Source organism: Lynx rufus, unplaced genomic scaffold (genome assembly GCF_022079265.1).
Source record: "Lynx rufus isolate CCGP_SWC_20201006 ecotype Redwood Valley unplaced genomic scaffold, mLynRuf1.p SCAF_8, whole genome shotgun sequence".
NCBI classification, from domain to species: Eukaryota; Metazoa; Chordata; class Mammalia; order Carnivora; family Felidae; genus Lynx; species Lynx rufus.
The window spans coordinates 89,758,775-89,777,598 of NW_025814896.1; the positions used below are offsets into that span (position 1 = coordinate 89,758,775).

The 18,824-nt window shown below is 55.2% G+C and overlaps 1 protein-coding gene across 2 annotated transcripts in view; it reads right to left on the reverse strand.

Annotated features, from left to right (window-relative positions):
- Window positions 1-3,495: 3,495 nt before the first annotated feature.
- Window positions 3,496-18,824, reverse strand: part of SFXN5 (sideroflexin 5) — a 113,268-nt gene continuing 97,939 nt past the window's right edge. For both annotated transcript variants that reach the window (XM_047069570.1, XM_047069569.1), the window contains one exon: window positions 3,496-4,083. In XM_047069570.1, coding sequence (XP_046925526.1) covers window positions 4,006-4,083 — 78 coding nt within the window. In that variant the 3' untranslated portion in view covers window positions 3,496-4,005. The remainder of the gene's footprint in view (window positions 4,084-18,824) is intronic.

Here is an 18,824-nt window from a genome sequence, read left to right on the forward strand (position 1 = left end):
CAGCCCAGCGAGTGATGCTTGTTCTTGACATTTTATAGCTAAAGACACCAAGGCTCTGTTGGAGAAGATGCTCCATAAACACCTGACCAAATTAATGGGTGAATAAAGGAAGTGACTGGCTAGAAGTCAAACACTCATGCTGGGGCCAAGCTGGGGCTGGCACCTGGGTTGACGTGACCCCAGCCGTGGACCTCACCTCTACAACATGGTCCCCCTGCCATGGGAGGCCATCAGCTTCTCCCTGCAGGGGTGGAAGATGCTTAGAGGTCCAGGAAAAGAGTTCGGGCCTCACTTCCCCAGGGATTCTGGGGGCTTCCTAGAAGAAGAGGGGCCAGAACTATTAGGAGGTGGCTGAGGCCTGGCCCCGAGGGACTGTGGGGAAGTTAGGAAGGGGCAGAATTCCTGGGGCTAGTGCCAGGCCCTGAGGGACTGTGGGGAAGTTAAGAAGGGGCAGAATTCCTGGGGCTAGTGCCACACACACTGTGGATATTGGTACCTTTGTACTTGGCTCACATCTTTCCTCCCTATGAAGACTCTCTGGGCTCCCAGGCAGTCCAGAATGACCCTCCCACCTGCACTCCCCTCTGTGTCCCCCGGACAGCAACAGTATGAGATCTACCAACATCCCTATCTACTCAAGTGCCTTGCAGTGGGGTCTTAGTGAGTGCTCAGCAACTTTTCTGTAAAGGGGGGGGTTCCTTCTGTAAAGTTCAACCCATGCCCTCTGTCCAACTTCCTGCCCTCACATGCTCTTCCACCCTTTCCTTTCCCCTTCCCTCTGGGCCTCCCAGATGGCCTGACCCCTCCTGGAGCCTGGGGTCTGCACCTTCCTCGGGGGGCTTCCCACAAAATCCTCAGGCAGCCCTGGCCTGTCCCCACTGTGTTTCTGTACCCCTAATGCTCCCACCCACAACCCACAAAGCCAAGCCCTGATGCTTTAAATCCATCATTTATTGCCCACAGCTCATTAGTATTACATAAATCACAGAGATTGAGAAATTTTCTGAGAAGGTTAAAAAGACACTGCAAAGTCCCCTTGGTGTGGCCAAGGCATATGTGCTCGTGCCTCACTCACACCTGGCCCAGGGCTGGAAGAGCACTTGCCCCTGTCCTCTGGCCCTTCTGCTCTCAGGACCCCACTCTTCTCCCAGGCCAGGGGCTCAGGACAGAAAACAAGCCAGCTCACAATCAGGAAGTAGAAAGGGGGCTATCAGCCACCTTGACCCAGCAGCCGTCTAGACATCTTGGGCTTTTGGCCCCTGCACCATCAGATTATTCTCCGGAATGGGAGAAGGACATCCCCGAGCCTCAGAGAATGTTTGAAGTGACTAGAAGAAGGTGGGGGTGGGGGGTGGGGCAGTACACCAGGGCTAGAGAACCAGTTGTAGGTATGGCCTGGATTCTGGCGCAGCCGGACCAGCCACACCCTAGCTGTGGGACCTAGCTCAGCCTCCTCCCCAGTCATGAGCCAGTCTGCCCACGAGGCCTCCCTTCCTCTGGCCTCAGCAGAGTGGGTGATGGATATTGGCCAAAAGGTTTCCCTTATGGTGTTTTCTACAGCCAAGCCAGGGCTAATCTTATCAGCACGGCCACTGACCCTCTGTCACCATCACCCTGAGCTGTATTATACAGATCTTTTGCCAACCCCTTTCCCAAGGAGGAGTCCCGTTAGCTCACCTGAAGTTGCATTTGGGAGCATGACCAGAAATCATCCAGGAGACAAAGTAAGTAGGTTATGAGATGACAAGGCCACAGGGCTGGGGCTGGGGTGGGGCTGGGCCAGGGCAGCCAGTCCAGAGAGGGAGCTGGAGAGACCCCATCTCTACCACATTTCCAGAAAGGGTGGGAGTGGGGCTGGGGTGGGCAGTTTTGGTCTCAAGGTAAAGTGCACACAAACAAGGTCCAATGAGAGGTGGGGTAGGGTGAGTTTGAAGAGAGCTTTTCAAAAGGGGACCCAGAAACACCCAGCCTGTCATTGGCACGGTCACATTATGGCAGGATTGGCTCAAAAATACTTGCCCCTTTTTCTCTGCTGTTCTGTTCTCCCTACCTGCTCTGTGTTCACCCCTTCCTGACTGGTAGGGGGGTGCTGCTCCTCAGGAGAGTGGGGGGCCCTCAGGGCAGCATTCTGCAGAAATAGCAGGGCCAGGCTGGGAGGTCCTCACAGACAGCACGGGGTTCTGAGGGGGTACATGGTGCCAGTGCCTGTGGAAGACCCACCTTCCCACAACCACCCCTGCACAGAGGATGGTGAGAGCCGCCCATGGCCACAGCCTTGCTGCCCTGTACTAGTCTTTTCCTGCAAATGCCTGTGTTCACCTCCAGCCAGGTCTCTCCCCAGCTGGAGTCACCAGGGAGGTGAGGAGGCCATGCGGCTGCATGTTGAGGGCTCCATTCCAGCTGGGGGCAGGTGAAGGGTACAATGGGGCCCATGCTTCCTCTTTGTTTGCCCTGTTCACCCTCACCTCGGGTCCTGCTGTCTTCTGCAGAGCCCCTGCAGGCCTCTCCTTTTCTTGGCTTGCCAATGGGAAGAGACAGGAGCCAGCAGCAAGTGGCCTCGGAGGCCGGTGCAGGGTGAGAGGTGGCACGTGGGTGTGGAGCCACACTTAGGCCCAGCCACCCACACTGTCTCCTCCTTCAGAACTGAAAAGGGGCAAAGATCAAGTGTTCCCAGGATGTGGGTTCACATACAGAAAGTCAAGGTCTAGCTCCTGAGGCCATTCCCAAAGGGGCCTGCCCCTTTCCCAGTTCAGTGTCCACACTGGGGATGTGCCTGGGATGACCAGCATCTGAGCAGGACAGGCAAAGACGAGGTTAGCTGGAAGAGTCGGTGGGAACGCCCTGATCCAGTCCTCTGGTTCCGGATGGGGAGTAGAGGCTCAGAGAGGGGAGCAGACTTGTCCAAGGTCACACAGCCCATTGGTGCCACAGCCAGGGCCTGCAGTTCCTGGCTTGATGCTGACTCTCAGATTGGTACCTAGAAACCTGCCTCTGCACTCAGGCATAAGACCCTCCCACTCGGGAAGCAGTAGGATGGGGCAGGAAGCCTTGGGGCCTGAGAGCCCCCCAGATGGAGGTCGGTCCAGCTCCAGCTCCAGCCCCATCCTCAGCCCCACAGCCCAGCTTCCAGCCTGGTGACTAGAAGAAGGGTCACCCTGCAGAGGTCAAAGTGCAGGCCCACAATTCCAGCCAAACATCATTCCTTCTTGGGGCTTCTTGCCTGAAGCTGGGGCCTCGAATGGATCGGGATTCCATGAAGGGTGACCCCAGCCCCAGGCACTGGGCTTTGTGCAGAGGGATTGGTTCTGCAGGTTGTAGCATGGATGAAGGCCAGCCACACTCAGAGTCAACTGCCCACAGAATCTTCCAGAGGCTTCCAGTGCTTCTGACTCCCTGGGCCACCTCCTGAGGACCTCAGTCATAGCTGCTTCCTCCTGTGAGGTGTAGACTACCTCCCCTACCCCCAGCCCAGCCCAGCCCAGCCCAGCCCAGCCCAGCTCAGGGAGCCATTGGGCCCAGCCACCATGATGTCTTGAATCTACCAGCCCTTCTGCCAACCCAACCAGCCCCCTGGCCTATTCCTACTGCCACCACTGGTCCGCTGCCGCCATCTGGGCCACTGCAGCCAAGGCTCAGACTTGATTCAGATAAAAAACAAAAGAAAAAAAAACCCAAAGTATAAAAGGATCCTAAGTCTATCCCGTGGGCACTCTACAATTTTTCAGCTTCACAGATAATTGTGCTGAGTAGAGTTTTGACAACCCCACGTAAGGCCCAGAAATGCACTTGATTATTTCTTATAGGAAATGTGTCAGAATTCCTCACCCTTATGTTAACATGTGAATAGATTAGTCTCCCTACCACTGTGGGTCCAGTGCTCCCCCAGGTGGCCCAGGACCGGTGGGATCAGCTTGCCCCTCCCTGCAGGTGCAGCCGGGAGACTCCTTCCCGCCCCCGGCTCCCCGGCCTGGATAGCACTCCATCCCCAGGCCGGCCGGCCACCACTCACAGCCCCTTGTTGTATACCACCGTCCGACTACTCGTGGCCCGGGCAATTTCAGGCTCTAACTGGGACGTCTCGATCTGAGGAGAGAGTGAGAACAGAGAAGAAAGGTGAGGGGGGACGGGTGAGTGTGGAGGCTGGGAGTAGCATTAAAACTACCCTGGTGCCCAAAGTTCTCCCCCCCTGCCGCCTACTGACACATCCTCCTTTACCGCCCTCCTGCCACAGTATCCCTTCCTGGCTCGGTCTTGTGTCTTCCTCTGACGGTGTGTCCGTGCAGGTGAACGTCCCACACTCTGACCTCCTCATCTCCCAGGGCCCAGTCTGCTTCGTGGCACACACCCACTCCCACACCCACTCCCACACCCACCCTGGACCTGGTCCCCACCCAGGGCTGCTCCACCCACACTCCTGAAATCCAAACTCAACCTTCTTGGACTCCACAGTCCTTATCCTTCCAGCACCCCACTCACTATCCCTATCTGTTTTTAGACATCGAAGACCTCAAGCCCCAGACTCCCTACAGCTCAGTCTTCACACCCACCCACTCCAACCCAGACACCAGGGGCTGTCGCTCCAGCCACTCTCTAGCCCAAAGGTCCTTCCAGCTCTGACTGGCAGAGGCCCAGGTTTACAGGAACTCAACCATGCTCTTGAACCTGACTTTGCTGGGCCCCCACAGTGACCAGCAACCCGCCTCCTCCCAGCCACTTTGCCCAGTCAGCTCCTTCCCTCATTCTCCACAGGGGCCACCTTAAACCTTCTCCGCCCTCCTTAGTCACTCTGCCCTCAGCCCCCGACTCTTCCTGAGCAGAAGAGCCTTCTTCCTACTTCAGAGGAAAAGCAGAAGACAACAGAAGAAGCCCCTCGGCATCCCCCCATCAAACCCATGAACTACCTGTCCACGCTGCTCCGCACCTGCCCTCCTGCCACCCCTCCCCTCAGAAGGCAGAACCTCCTGGGGTCCATCTCCCCCATGCCTACTCCGGGAGCCCACTCCCAGACTCTCCTGCTGTCTCCCACCTTCACAGTCCACTGACTCTCGACCATCAGCGTTTCAACACTGACAAGAACTTCTCATCTGATAAACTGTCCCGTTAACCCCACGTCACGCTCCAGCTACCGCCTGGTCTCTCTCCTCCCCCACAACCAAATTTCTTTAAGGCACTGTCTCAGGTGGCCTTCTCCACCTCTTCACCTCCCACTGACTTTTCAACCCACAGCAAATCTGGTTTCTGTTCCCACCACAATCCACAAAAATCCTTCTCTCCCAAGTCACTGCCACCCTGCACTTTGTGACATCCACTGGACACTTCTCAGGGTCACCGGGGGCTTTGTCTGGCTGGGCCCTCTTCCCTGCACAAGCCCTGGGGTGATTCCACCCTCCCGGGGACTCCCCAGATCTGCGGGTTCTCCAGCCATGTTTCTGCCCTGAGTCCTGGGCACGCAGGGGCTGTCTACTAGACCTTTTCATGGATGTCTCACAGGCACTTGAACTCAACCCGAAAATCGAAATCGGGATTGAAGTCACCATCTGCCCCTGTCCCAACCCGGCTCCCCACACCGTCATCCGGTGATGCTCTGGCACCACCTCACCTCCTCTTTCCTTCCTTCCTCTCAAGTCTCCGTCTGCCCCCACCTCAGACAGTGCGAGCCTTCCCAACCACAAGTTTGGGCACCCCTCTCGTCCTCATAAAATGGCTCAATAACCCCACTGTCCTCAGGGAACAGTCTCGACTCCTGCGCTATTCAGCCCCTGCCTAGCCTCGCCCTGCGCCTGGGGCTGGAGGCACCGCACACGCCTACTTATTGCCATGCCTCAGATACCGGGCTTTCCCCACCCTGGTTCTTTGCCTGAACTGCCCCTCTGTCACCGCCTCTCTCCACCCCCCTTGCCGGGCTCCTCCTTGGGCTTATCTTCCACATCTCAGTTTTAGACATCTTCTTCCCTCCTCCAGCCTGGGTGTGGCCACTTCCTGGGACCCCCCACAGCTTCTGGCACTTTTTGCATCTCAGTTGTATCACTTGTTTCTGAGGTTGACCGTCCACTCGTCTTCCCCCTCTCCACTTTAGACTGCAGGCTCCACAAGGCAGCAAACGTGATGTGCGATCGTGTTCATCCCTGCACCCTCAAGGCTCACTGCCAGTGCACAGGAGGTATTCAGTAAGTGTTGAATAAATGAATGGAAAGAAGGGAGGCAGAAGGCACTGGGAAATAAGGTCCCCCTGGAGGCTCTACAGCAGCCCAGATGTTGGTCTGCAGCTCCAGGGACTTAGCCAGTAAGGATGCCTGAGGGAACCTGAAAGGGAGGTGCTACTTCAGTGAGGGGGGCCTCGGCATGATCTCCACCCTAGGCAGAGTCAAGGAAGTGCCGGGCCTTTGTGGCTTAGTTCAGCCGAACCTGGTCCCAGGTACCTGCTGTATGTCAAGACAGGGCAACCCTGAGAAGTATGCAGAAGGCGCCATAGACCAGCCCTGCCTTCAAAGAACTCGGTCATGGCCAGACCGGGCATGTCAGAGGCCAAGAAGGAGGGAGTTCAGTGTGGACTAGAGCCAGTGGGCATAGTGGAGTTTCTGGGGAAGGGGAGCCCTTCCCCTGTGGTCCACGGTACCCCCATACCCAGGCTCTGGCCACTGAAGAGGGCCAAAGAGACAAGAGCTAGGCTCAGGGCCCAGGCCTCTTCCCCACCCCCTCTCCTCAAGCCACCTCTTCCCTCCCCACCCCTGCCGGCCTCCGTGTCCCCTCCACCTCACCAGCTCCCCTCGTCCCCATGCTGCCACTGACACAATGCACAGCGCCCACGCTTAAAAATCTAAATGCTTTTGAAAATGTTTAACCTAGTTAGACAAATTAGCAAAAATTTGTGCAAAACAATTTAGGTATTTAAAATATTCAATGTTTTTAAAAAACTGGAAAACTGTTCTTAGCTTTCAGCTGCAAAAACCAACAAAATATAACATCCCAGCAATCTTACCATGAGGTGTAACATAACCCTTCGGGAAAGCTGTTAAACAGCTACTGAGGCATCCTGGGAAATAGCACTTCATTTATTCAAATGCACATATGTCAGGCTTTTGCACCATATGTCATTCCAAGCTATTTACAGTAATAATTAAATCTTAATCAACGTTTAACCTCTGTAAAATGTTTGAAGAATCCTAATCACCCTTCAGACTGCACTAATGAAGGAGAAATATATAAACATAAAAGGAAAATGATGCACAGATATCACACTGGAAAGAACAGTAATTGCAAAATTGTATTTCTTTTAAATATAATCAGTAAATGATGTAAAGTAAGCCAAGGAGTATTTTAAGTTAAGACATCTTGGATGTCAGAGGTGTGAGCAGCTAATTTTGTTCTGCTACCCATAACAGATGTAGCATATTTTATTTTAGTGCCATTATTAGCAACTTCCCATGCCGGCTTTCACTGAAGCACCGAGGCCCGCATTAAAATCGGAGAGGCTGCTCACCACCACGGTGGAGGACCACGGCCGGGGCCACGGCCCACTCGACCTGCTCCCTGGAGGGTGCCGGCCTGGGTGCAGACCAAGGCCTCATCCTCCCCACGGGGGCTGTCCCTGACTCAGGTCCCCCAGGCTCCTCGCTGTGCCGAGGGCAGCAGGTAGAAGGGATGCAGGGGGGAGATGCGGGCAGTGGAAAGGCTCTGGGGAGGGGTAGCTGGTTGAGGTACTCAGGAGCAGAGGCTCGGGGACAGAGTGGCCTTCGGGGCTTTTTCTCTCATTTCACATTAACCAGCCCTCACGTCAGACGTTTATGGCTGTCAACTCCATACACCAGGGCTGGGCACACAGAGATGGATAGGTGAGATGGACAGTCTATCTCATCCATGCCCTTGAGTAGCTCACAGTCTAGGGGAGGAGTCATCTATGAAAGCACACGGATCCCAGAGAGACAAGGTGCCATGGTAACTGGGGAGGGGGTGGGGGTTACCACGTATTGATGAAAGGAATAAGGAAGAAAGACTTCTCAGAGGAGGTAGGCTGGGAATAAAATGGAGGATTTTGATAAGAGAGGGCAGGAAAAGCATTGGCGGGCCAGCACGGCCCGTTTGGCATGGGCAACGTTGGGCATGTGGGGAATGCGGCAGGACGTGGAGGTGGGGCTGGGATGGGCAGGCCCTTATGGGCCACACGAACGTGTCAGTGTGGGCCATGGGGAGCCACGGGAGGATTCTGAGTGGGGGTGGGCCATGATCCAGACTCCATTTTAGAAATGTTTCTCTGGTGGCGGTGGATGTGGAGGATGGATCGGAGGGTAAGTGAGGGGGCAGCTGTGGGAATAAGAGAGAGGTGCCAGGTCCTGCCCTATGATGCTGCCGGCGGGGCTGTGAGGAGGGTGGCACTGAATCCTTTCTGAAGAGAAACCCATAGGAGTTGATGACCAATCCCATGTGGGGGTGAGAGGGAGGTGTCGAGGATGACTGTGCGTTGGATGACTCCTAATTCTAGCTCGGGAGCTGGGGTGGCTGGTGACGCCGTTCTCAGAGGCAGGGAATGCGGGAGGGGGACGGGTCAGGGTGGGAGGGTGACAGGCTCAGGCTTGGTCATGTTGAGTTCCCTAGGCAGAGAGGCCAGGGAGGCAGACAGCGCATGGGTTCGGGAGCTCTGGGCAGGGGTCTGGGTGGGAGAGCAAACCTGGGATGTGCAAGCACAGCCGGAGGCCCCAGGGTGGGGGAACTTGCCCAGGAGAACAGATGGAAGGGGAGGGCGCCAGGCCTGGAGAACAGGCAAATTTGAGGGGCGGCTGAAGGGAACAAGCCCATGATGGCGGCCTTGAGGGACCAGCCCAAGGAGCAGAAGCAGTGACAGGGGGTGCCAAGGCACCAGGCAGCATGGATACCAGGCACAGCTTTCTGAGTGGTCCCAATGAGGGCTGAAAGGCTTCAGTCTTCACAACGGGATTTGGTGACCTCTGGAGTCCAGATTTCCTACCCCCAACTCAGCGCTGACCCCAGGCACAGACTCTCACTTCCATCCTGGGCCACTTCAACTGGCTGTCCATTAAGACTCCTCTAGCCTTGGCTGGGGCTGGGGCAATGGCGGATCTCACGGGCGTCCGGACCATTGGGGATCTTTACCGCTGGGCTCAGCGGGAGGCCCCCACAGGGAAGACCCCTGTGCCGTTTGAAGATCACCTCTCTGAGGTGTGGGGGTCCTGGGTCTCCTCCACAGCTATCACATCCAGGGCTCTGCTGATAAATGGATGTGATTCAGATACAGAGTGCCCCGCTGCTGCCCCAACCAGAGACAGAGACAAAGGGCTGTGCTGTTGTTTTGGGGGCACCCCTGCTGCTCAGGGTGGGGGGGCTGATGGATAAGAAGCAGAAGCTGGCTTTATGTGCCATGTGGGCAGCAGATCAAATGGTGTGTTGGCCACAGAGGTTCATGGGTGGGTTGTGGAGTGAGGGAGTTGCCAAGGCCTGGTAAGGGGAATGGGTGCAGCAAGAGGGGTCACCAGTACCAACCCAGTAAAGGCTTGATGGCCCAGGGTAGTGGGCCGAGGGCAGGGCTTGGTTCTGACCTCAACAAGCTCTGAGGGGACTCCTACAAGGAGAATGGGATGAGGAGAAAGGGGGCTGGGCAAGAAGTGGCCATAGGGAGGAGGGGTGACCTAGTTCCAGGCTGGCCTCAGGGGGCAGGCAAGAGCCCCTGGCTCCCTCTCTTCATCTGGTAGACACCTCTCCAGGTACCTGACAGCCAGTTAGCAGGGGATGGGGAGCCAGAGCCCTGGAGGGTGGGGGCTGCAGGGACCAGTGAGAGAGCTGAAGTTATCAGCTGTCTGATAGTCCCCCACAAGCCCCAGAACTGGCGGTGCCAGGAGGCCGTGGGCCTGCTGGACACACACCCGCCCTGCCCAAGAGAGTGCCGCCCAGCCACTGTTCCCTGACCCTGAGGTACAACCTGCACCCTGGCTCCCAGAGAGCCTCATCCAGGTGCCCCACCCAGCCAGACCCTGCTGCCCCTCACAGCAGATAGTCCCTAACTTTTAGTTGCATTGAAAGCCGGAGGCAGAAAACATGAATCATCATGTCCAGAAACCCCCAGCCCCCCTGAGCACCCCAAGGCCCAGCTGGCCCCACAGTGCCCTAGAGCAGCCTGACTGGGTCTTCCTTGGTGGTGCGGGAAGGGTTAACCCTGAGCTATCTGCCTCTGTCTCCCGGCTCATTATGGGTGGGGGGCCCGAGTCAGGAATGCATTTGGGGCCACCGCTGCCTCTGCAGCCTGGGAGCACACACACCTGCAGCCAGGCCGGCAGATAGTTTACATATTTGAACCTGGAGCTAAGGTGCCCAGACACAAACAGGAAACTGGATCCCTGGCCTGTGCCCCATTCTCAGGGGCTTTTACCTACTACAAAGAACTTCCTCCTCCTTGCCTTTCTTCTGGTGGCTTTTCTGCCTCCTTTTCAAAGGCATGGGGCTGGGGGGGCGGGGTGTTCAGTGTGACCCTGTGACATGGCTCAAAGCTGCCTCCTGCTCCTGGCCAGGGTTCTGGGCTTCTGAGCATCTGCAGGTGGTGCTGACATTGACACGGGGTCCAATGCCCAGGCCGGCACCTGACTGACCCTGTGTGTCTGACGCCTCTTTCAGGTCTAGCACGTAAGGGGCAGCACACCCCACGCTCTCTCTTCAGGGCTGAGCAGGCCTCAGGTCCTGCTTAGGCACACAAGTCCAGGCCCCATCTTTCGTGAAGCTGTCCCGAGTGTCCTAGAGGGCAGAGGTGTTAGGACAGCGCTGGAGAGCAGCTGAGGCTTGAGCCTAGACCCTGTGGGTCAGGCCTATGGTTGCTGGCTTTTGGCTCCCGCTGCTTTCCCAGTGAATGTCAGATTCCTTGGCTGGATGCTAAAGGCCTTCTGGGACCTTCTCCAGGTTACTCACCTACTGGCTGCTCTCCATTTCTAGTACACTGTATGTTTAGCCTTTGAGGCCCAAGTCTAGCTATATCTTAATCCTCTAAGGCTGCCTCCTCCAGGAAGCCTCCCCTGATCTTCTCAAACCAAATCCATTGCCCCTTGCATTTATTTCCATCTCCATCACATCCCTAGTTGCAGGCGATTTGTTCACTAATCATCTATGAACACAGCAGTCCCCCACCTCACCCCAGTTCAAGCCGGTAGGTCCTTGGCAGAAGTTGAATCAAACTGAACTGAAGGTCCCCAAGTGTAGGGATCCCGTCTATACTCTTCCATCTCCCCTGTGCAATGTGCACCCAGTGGAGGCTCAGACCCCCTCCCCATTTTGGGGCTTTGTACTGTTCCTGGGTGCCCCCTGGTGGATCAATCTCAGAATCCTTCTCTGTCCTCCATCTTCTCAGCTTCAAGGCCTCAGTTTCCCCATATGTGTGGTGGGAAGATTTTCTACTTCCTGGGACTGACATGAGGATAATATCAAGAAACAGGTGAGAGAGTTCTTTGGAAACTTGGAAAATCCATGGGATGCTGCATAAGGAAGGAAGGACTCCATGGCTATCCTAGAGCCCAGGCCCAGTCTTATTCACGGGTGTCTCCTCATGGCTCACAAGGCTGAGCCCTTGCTTGTGCACAGGCCAGGCATGTTCTATGCTTCGCACATATTGATGCTTTTAATCCTCTCAGCGGAAGCTTTGCACAACCAAGCCTCCTCCCTCCCTGTCCTGAATTCAGCTAGGCTTTCTAGAAGGTCCTAGAAAGAACCAGGAGGGACAGGCTGAGAGGTGGCCCTGCTGGAGGATGTCACTGGGGCATGTGTGTGCATGTTCATGTGTGTGCTTGTGTGTGGGCCTGTGTGCACATGCAGGTTTGGGCTGGGGGTGTGGGGAACAGGCAACGTGACAGGTGGCGTTGGCGTTCCTGGGCTCTGAGTGGCTTTGCCATTCCCATCCGTCCCTCCTGGGGGGTCCTGTGGGCAAACTCCAAGAAAGCAGCGGGCGGGGAGGCGGCAGATTTCTGACGGCAAAAATAGCCCGCTTTGGAGTTCAGTAGAGACTGATTAAACCAGTAAATGAGAAAAACCCCAAACAAACAACTCCAAGGAAAGTGGGAGATGGATTTGAGATTAGAGGGAAGAGGCCCCTGCTCTGGGAGAAGGTGAATGTCTGTGGACTCAGGAGGGACACAATGCCCTCTAGACGTTGCCTCTGGCCTCATAACAGCACTGCAAAAGCAGGAGAAGCAGGAACCGGGGTAAGCCCAGATGAGCCACACTCTGTATTAGGTGTTGATAAAGAGCTCTATTTCTCAGCCCCAGGAACATCCTTATGTGTTGAAAGAGGGAGAAAGGACTATTGTCTCGAGGTAGTAGATGGGACACAGGAAACACATGTCACCGAAGTCTACCTATGTGAGGTGAGACAGATCCTAGTGTGGCTCATCAGAGAGGACTTCCCGGAGGAGCGGTCATTTCTAGAACAGCCTGAATGTAGACCTGAGCTCATTCCCAATTCTTCCCCATTCTTGGTTGGGCATTCAAATGCTTTCCCAAGAAAAAGAGAAAGAGAGGGGAAAGAGAGGCAAGCTGGGGTAGATATTTGCTTCTGGTAAGTCACAGCTTCCAGCCAAGCTGGTTCGTGAAAACTACCATTTTCCTCAGAGCTGCTGATGGGGAGAGAGGTGGTAGAGGTTCTGCTGCCAGGGGGGTCACCCATATTCTCTTCCCAGACAGGGAGGGGGTAGGGAATGAGAAGGGGGTGGCTGAACTTGACGCTCAGGTACCTCATCTACAGCATGGATGTGGCCTCTAAGAGCCACCCTCTGGGGCCAGGGTGACTTGTGGTTTGTGAGTGGTATGAGGATGTGACAAGGGCCTTAGCCTTCTTCAGAACATGCCTTCTTCTAGTGCCCCGGACCCTCTAAGGCTGAGGTAAGGAGAGGGTAGGCTGAGTGGGGGTGGGGTTGGCAGGGCTGACATGGGAGGCTCTGAGCAGGAAGCCTTGAGGGCCTCTGATGATGTCTTTTCTTCCAGTCAAGGTGTTTGGCAGAAGCTGGAGGGGCAGGGGAAGGTGGGAAGTCCTCTGCTGAGCTGTCAGGCAAGGCCAACGAGCAAAGGCCAACCAACCAGCAACTGCAGGGCATGCCAACAGAGCAAACAGGTGCTCGCTACTGGTGAACCTGACTCCTTGCCTCCCACCTGGCATGTGGTGCAGGGAAAAGAGATGCACACACATTTAGAGAGCCCCCTAGCCCTATGGAAGAGCCCACGGTTCTCTCCTTCACCTGCAGCCAGCCAGAGGCACATAGCCCATATTTTCTGTGCCCCCGCTCCAGTCTCTATTGCTGCTGGGAGGCCAGAAGAGTCAAGCGAGGGTCCAGGGGCCACAAGGCAAGTTCCCAGGAAGGCCAGGCTCTGCCCATTAGCCATTTGGCAGCATTCTTGAGCCACGCCAGGCCCTCGGAGGTGGCTCTCAGAGGGCACACTCGTGCTGCAGACAAGACACCTGAGGGTCAGATGGGGTCAGCATCTGACTCAAGATTGCATGGCCTGCTGTCAGCTCTTCAAACTCCAGAACAAGGGCCTGGTCTAATGGTTTCGCTTCCAGAATGCTAATGGGCAGAGCCATGAAGAAACATAGTTCCACCACCCTATGGCTGGGGAAACTGAGGTCTTTGAGGTTAAGACCAAGGTCACATGGATAGTTGAGGCTGAGGGATGCCAGCCTCTGCCTCTGGAGGAGGGTGGGCCTGGGGGATGTGGGGTGACCGCCAGCCCCAATCCCACCTATGAACAGGGCAGAGCTCTTAGTGGCCTCTATTCCCCAATGCCTCACTCATCCACAGAAAAGCCCCACCTTTTCCTGTGGACACATTTCAACCTCACCAAATCAGCTAATTATTGACAGTTGGTGAAGAGGAGATTTCACTTTTTCCTCCTGTTAAACTGCTCCTAATTAGTTCCCTGTTACCACGGCTGGCTCGCCCGCCCGCCGCCCGCCCGTTCACGCAGTAATCCCGCTGCACAGTGCCTCATTAACCTTTTGCTCCTCTCCTGCCGCCTGCCAACAAGATGAAGACAAAAACAGATTGTCAAACAATGGCTCCGGCTTGTATGTGCAGCCCTGTTCCCCAGCCCCCGAGCTCCCAAGGGAATAGTGGGGAAAAGCGAGGGGAATGGGGTTGGGGGGGGTGGCGGAAGCCGGAGAGGAACTGAGGAAGGGAGAAAGAGGCACAAAGACAGAGAGACAGAAACAGGCAGGGACACGGGGAGAGGACTTGGCCAAGGTACTGCTTCTTGCTCCAAGGAGACATGAGGTTCATTAAATGGGATTGGAAACTCTCCCAGGTGGGGAATGCTGGCTGTCAGAGTTGGAGGGACATTCACCATCCCCTGGTCCAGCCTCTTGTGGCAGCAAAGGCTGTGGGCATGAAGACTGGACCCTGGACATCTCCCTCTAGGGACCCGGGCCGCAGGCACAGAGTGTGTGTGTGTGTATGTGTGTGTGTGTGTGTGTGTGTGTTTATGCACGTGTGTGTCTGGGGGAGGACAGAGATGACCACATTTGCTGGAACCCAGAGCCCCAATCTACAGAGAGGACTGTAGGGTGGCCAGACAGGCCACCACAAATCAGGCCCCACATGCCATGGTGGCCTCCACAATCCATGTGACCTTGAGTTGCCTCTGGGAAAGCCCCAGCACAGTCCTCTGCTTTATTTTCATGTTACTACACCACCACCCGACATTTGTTGTTCACTGGGTTTCTGCCCATCCCATCAGAATGGAGGCTGTCTGATACCAGGGGGCTATGACATGATTCTCATAATTACAAGAGGAAGGGAAAAGCAACCCAGCATCTATGGGGTGGGAAACAGAACCTAGGTGTGGATGGGTCCATGCCTGGGCACAGCCTGACTGAGACAGTCTTGTCCAGTGCCTCACAGCCCTAATCTACAGGTCACAGGGTCACTCACTCCCTGCACGGTGACCAGCCTGGGGTCTGGAAGGAAGGCCAGACTTTACCCCCCTGTTCTCACACTCAATTTCCTAAGGAGGTTCCCTGCCCTACCTGCTGGCCTACTAACAACCCTCCCCCTGCCCCCAGTTCTGGGGTAGAGATTAAAGGCACAAGAGGTGGTACCTGAGTGGCTCAGTTGGTTAAGCCTTAAGCATCCAACTCTGGATTTCAGCTCAGGTCATGATCTCATGGTCCTGAGATCCAGCCCCGTGTAGGGCTCCGCACTGGGTGTGGGGCCTACTTAAGATTCTCTCCCTCTTCTCTCTCTGCCTGTCCCCTGCTCTTGAGCACAGGCTTTCTCAGGCTCTCTCTCTCTCTCTCTCTCTCTCTCTCTCTCTCAAGAAAAAAAAAAAGTTTAAAGGCACAAACACCTACTCCAGAGGGTCCCTGTGAACATGGACAGGGACTCCCCATGAAGGGTAGGAGGGTTGGCTGAGGGTGCTGGAATGTTCATAATAATACATTATCAGGGAGCCATCTGGGACTCAGACTTGGGCCTTCTCATTTTATAGAGATATAAATGTGGGCTGAGGAGGGACATAAAATCCTTCCGTGAGTATGGAGCCACCTTTGGACCTTGGGCAAGGCATGCCTCAGTCTCCTCCTTTGTAAACACAGAATAATATTGACTCCTATTTCATAGGACTGTCATGTCCTAGTCTCCCATCTCCCCTCCCCCACCAAGCAGGCCGCTCTAGTTACTGGGCCCAGGGCCGTGCCTTTCTGCCCTGGGCTACGTGCATCCCCTCTTGTACATTCCTTCCCCCTACTGGCCCTCTCCAGGCTCCCACCCCCATCAATAGAATACCCAGGGAGTGCCACTTTCTTTACTGTTCTTGAATGGTTTCCCATTCATGAGCTTGCTTCTCTGAACACAGAGAAACTTGACTATCATTCACTTCCTAGATTGCTTTGCCTACACACCCAGCTGACAGGTCCCCTTGCTGTAGCTCACTCTGCGGAGAGCCCCTCCTCCTTGAAATGACCTTGTCCTCAGGGTCCATGGTGGTGCTCCATCAGGGTCCTCCCTCTGCTCCTGGCTGCCCCTGCCTTTTCCTGATGCCTTTCCTTCCTCCCACAACGACCTCACCCCTTCCTTGGCTTCAGTTCCCCCCAGGCACCAAAGGTTCCATCTCCAGCGAAAATCTCTTCCCAGAGTCAGAGATGTGCACACCTAACGCTAATGCTCTAGGTAACATCCCTTAAGAGTCAATAATACCTCAGACTTGAAGGGCATTGGGAGGACTTGATACAACAAGGGATGCACAGTTACCAACATGCTGACAGGCCTAGTAGATGCTTAGCAAATGGTGGATATTATTATTGTTTGCAATTTTAATTTTAAAATTAGCACCATTTTAATAGGCAGAAATACTAATTTGAAATGAGCAGCAAAACTCTCTCCCAGGGATTGAAGGGAGGATTGAAGTTCTTTCCTCAACCTCTGGGGTTAGTGGGTTGGAAACTCCACACCAATCACTGCAGGCCAACCATTCTAGAAACAAGTTCCTAAACTCTATTTCCAAGTCCCCTAATTAATTAATTGGTGTTCCAGCTATTACTCCTGTTGACAACCTTGGTGACTCTTGGCAAGGATGGGTCAGCCCAAGCAAGTCCAGACTTATTACGGCAAATCCCACTGGCTTCTGGGATGTGAGACATGATCCCCATACGGCAGAAGCTGTACCTCATTAGAATTAATTGGAAGGATGGATGGAGGGAATGAGGTCCTCTCAGCCAGTTGGCTGATGGCCTTGCTGCCACAGGTCGCAGATTGGCCTCAAAACAGCTCATAAAGCCCCCAGGCTTGCCTACATCCTAGTGGACTTGATGCAGGTGAGGAAGGGGCACTGAAAACCACATCCCTACCCTCCTTTCTCGAGAGAACAGACTTCTCATGCCATGATTACATTCTTCCCAGTCTAGGAAAAAAAAAAAAAAGGCTCGGGTTTCAATGAGAGGGACTTTGGTCCATTTCCATGCCTGTTTGAGGCAGACATGAGGGAAGAGAGGAGCCTGAAGCTTGACAGGGAGCCTCTGTGAGGGCAGACCTGCTCACTGAGACCACCTTCTGCAGCTAGAGCCAGAGGCTTGGGTGGGTGGACTGCAGCCATCTCTCCATCATCTGCCCCAGAGGAACACCTGCCAAAGGCCCACTCCTAGGCTCTTCCCCCCAGAGTAGGGTGGCCCCCGGTCCCCCCGTCTCTCCACTACCTCAGTGCAGTCAAAGTGGCTGAAGGAGGAGAGAAAATCCTACAGAACAAGTAGATGCAGCATGGCCTGGGAATGGGCCTCTGGGGGTTCCTCTCATATCACCGCCTCGCTTCTGTGACGTTGGTCTGGTCCCTGGGCTGCTCTGGGCCTCCATTTCCCCAGCAGAGCCAGAAGGATGAGCAATCCTTCCAACAGGCCAGTCCCCGATTCTGTCCTGTGAGGCTTCTCTGCCCTAGGTCGCTCCCCATGCGACAGGTAGAGATAGGAGACCTACCCGAAGCTTCTGAACACAGAGGTGCCTACGAGTGTCTCTGACCCTCACCTAGAACTGCAGACTTAGCCTGACTGTACAGAGAGATGCAGTCACTCTGGCGAGTGCTGGGCACAGCCCTTCCAGGACGGGGATGCCAAGACCACCGAGAAGTGCCCTCTCTCCCACCTTCAGAACTTCTGGAGCCCTTGGCTCCATTCAGAATCTCCAAACATCAGGTAACGGCTTTTCAGCTTTCATGGGGGAAGGGGTATCCCCGGCTTCACAGCAAGGCTGGGCCCTGAGGGCATGAGGGCGTTCCTGGCACATATCACACACCAGGCTTCCCACCCCAGTGTGCCTTGGGCCCTTCAGGACAGGAGCCCCACCCCATTCTGGTTTCCTTCTAAATCTCTGGGGCTCAGTGTGGGGAAGTGACTCTAGTCCTCACCCTCCTGGGACCTCAGGGCTTGGGGCTGGCTCACTACCTCCTACTTAGGACCTTGGGTCTTCAGGGCCCACAGTCCAGGCCCCTCAGTTTTACCTTTCTGGCTTCCCTCCAGGCACCTGCCCCCAACTCCCACCTCTCTCAGGACTGAGCAGGATCAGGCCTGTAATCGCAAACTCGTAGGTGCCAGTCTGTGGCCACAGCCTCCATCTGCCCAAGAGTTCAGTGACTCCAAATACCACATTCATTCTATGACCCCCTTGGGTCTGCCTTTCTGTCAAACCTTGCCTTCCCTGGTCAGCTTACTCACCCATCTTCACCCACCCAGCTAAGATTCCGGGGCCTGCCATTCCTCCTGATGGCTTACCGACTCCCCGAATCAGCCAGCCAGATGAAACCTGCGGAGTGAACCCTGTGGCCCTCTCAGCCCCGGCTCCTTTAGATAGACAGGCCCTGGCCATGCCCACAGACCTGTATCCTCACAGCAGACCTGGTGCACTGCCCACCCAGATTCTCTAACTTCCTTGGTCAGCTGTCTTTCCCATTCTCCCTCCGAATGTCTCCATAGTCCTCAAACCTCTGGCCTCCCCCTCCTCCACCCTTCGCCATCCTCTCTGCTCGGTCAGGAGGACACAGAAGCTATCAGAACAACTTCCTTAACCTCCCTACCCCCCAACACAATCCCCAACTGCATCTCTCTCCATCCCCACTCCTAACGTGGGGAGCAGGCTCTCCGCAGCCAAGGCAAATCCCTTGAATCCCGGTCTGTGCTCTGCCCCGCCCCCACTCCATGGACTTTGCTCTCCCCATCTTCCTCCTCCCTCGGTCCTCTGCTTCTCTCCTGGTACCTTCCCTTTTGTATTTACACAAGCTCCCATCTCTTTCATTTAAAAAAGGGAAAAATAAGCAAATCAAAGCCTCCCTCAATCCCACATCTCATTCCAGCTGCAGGTCTATTT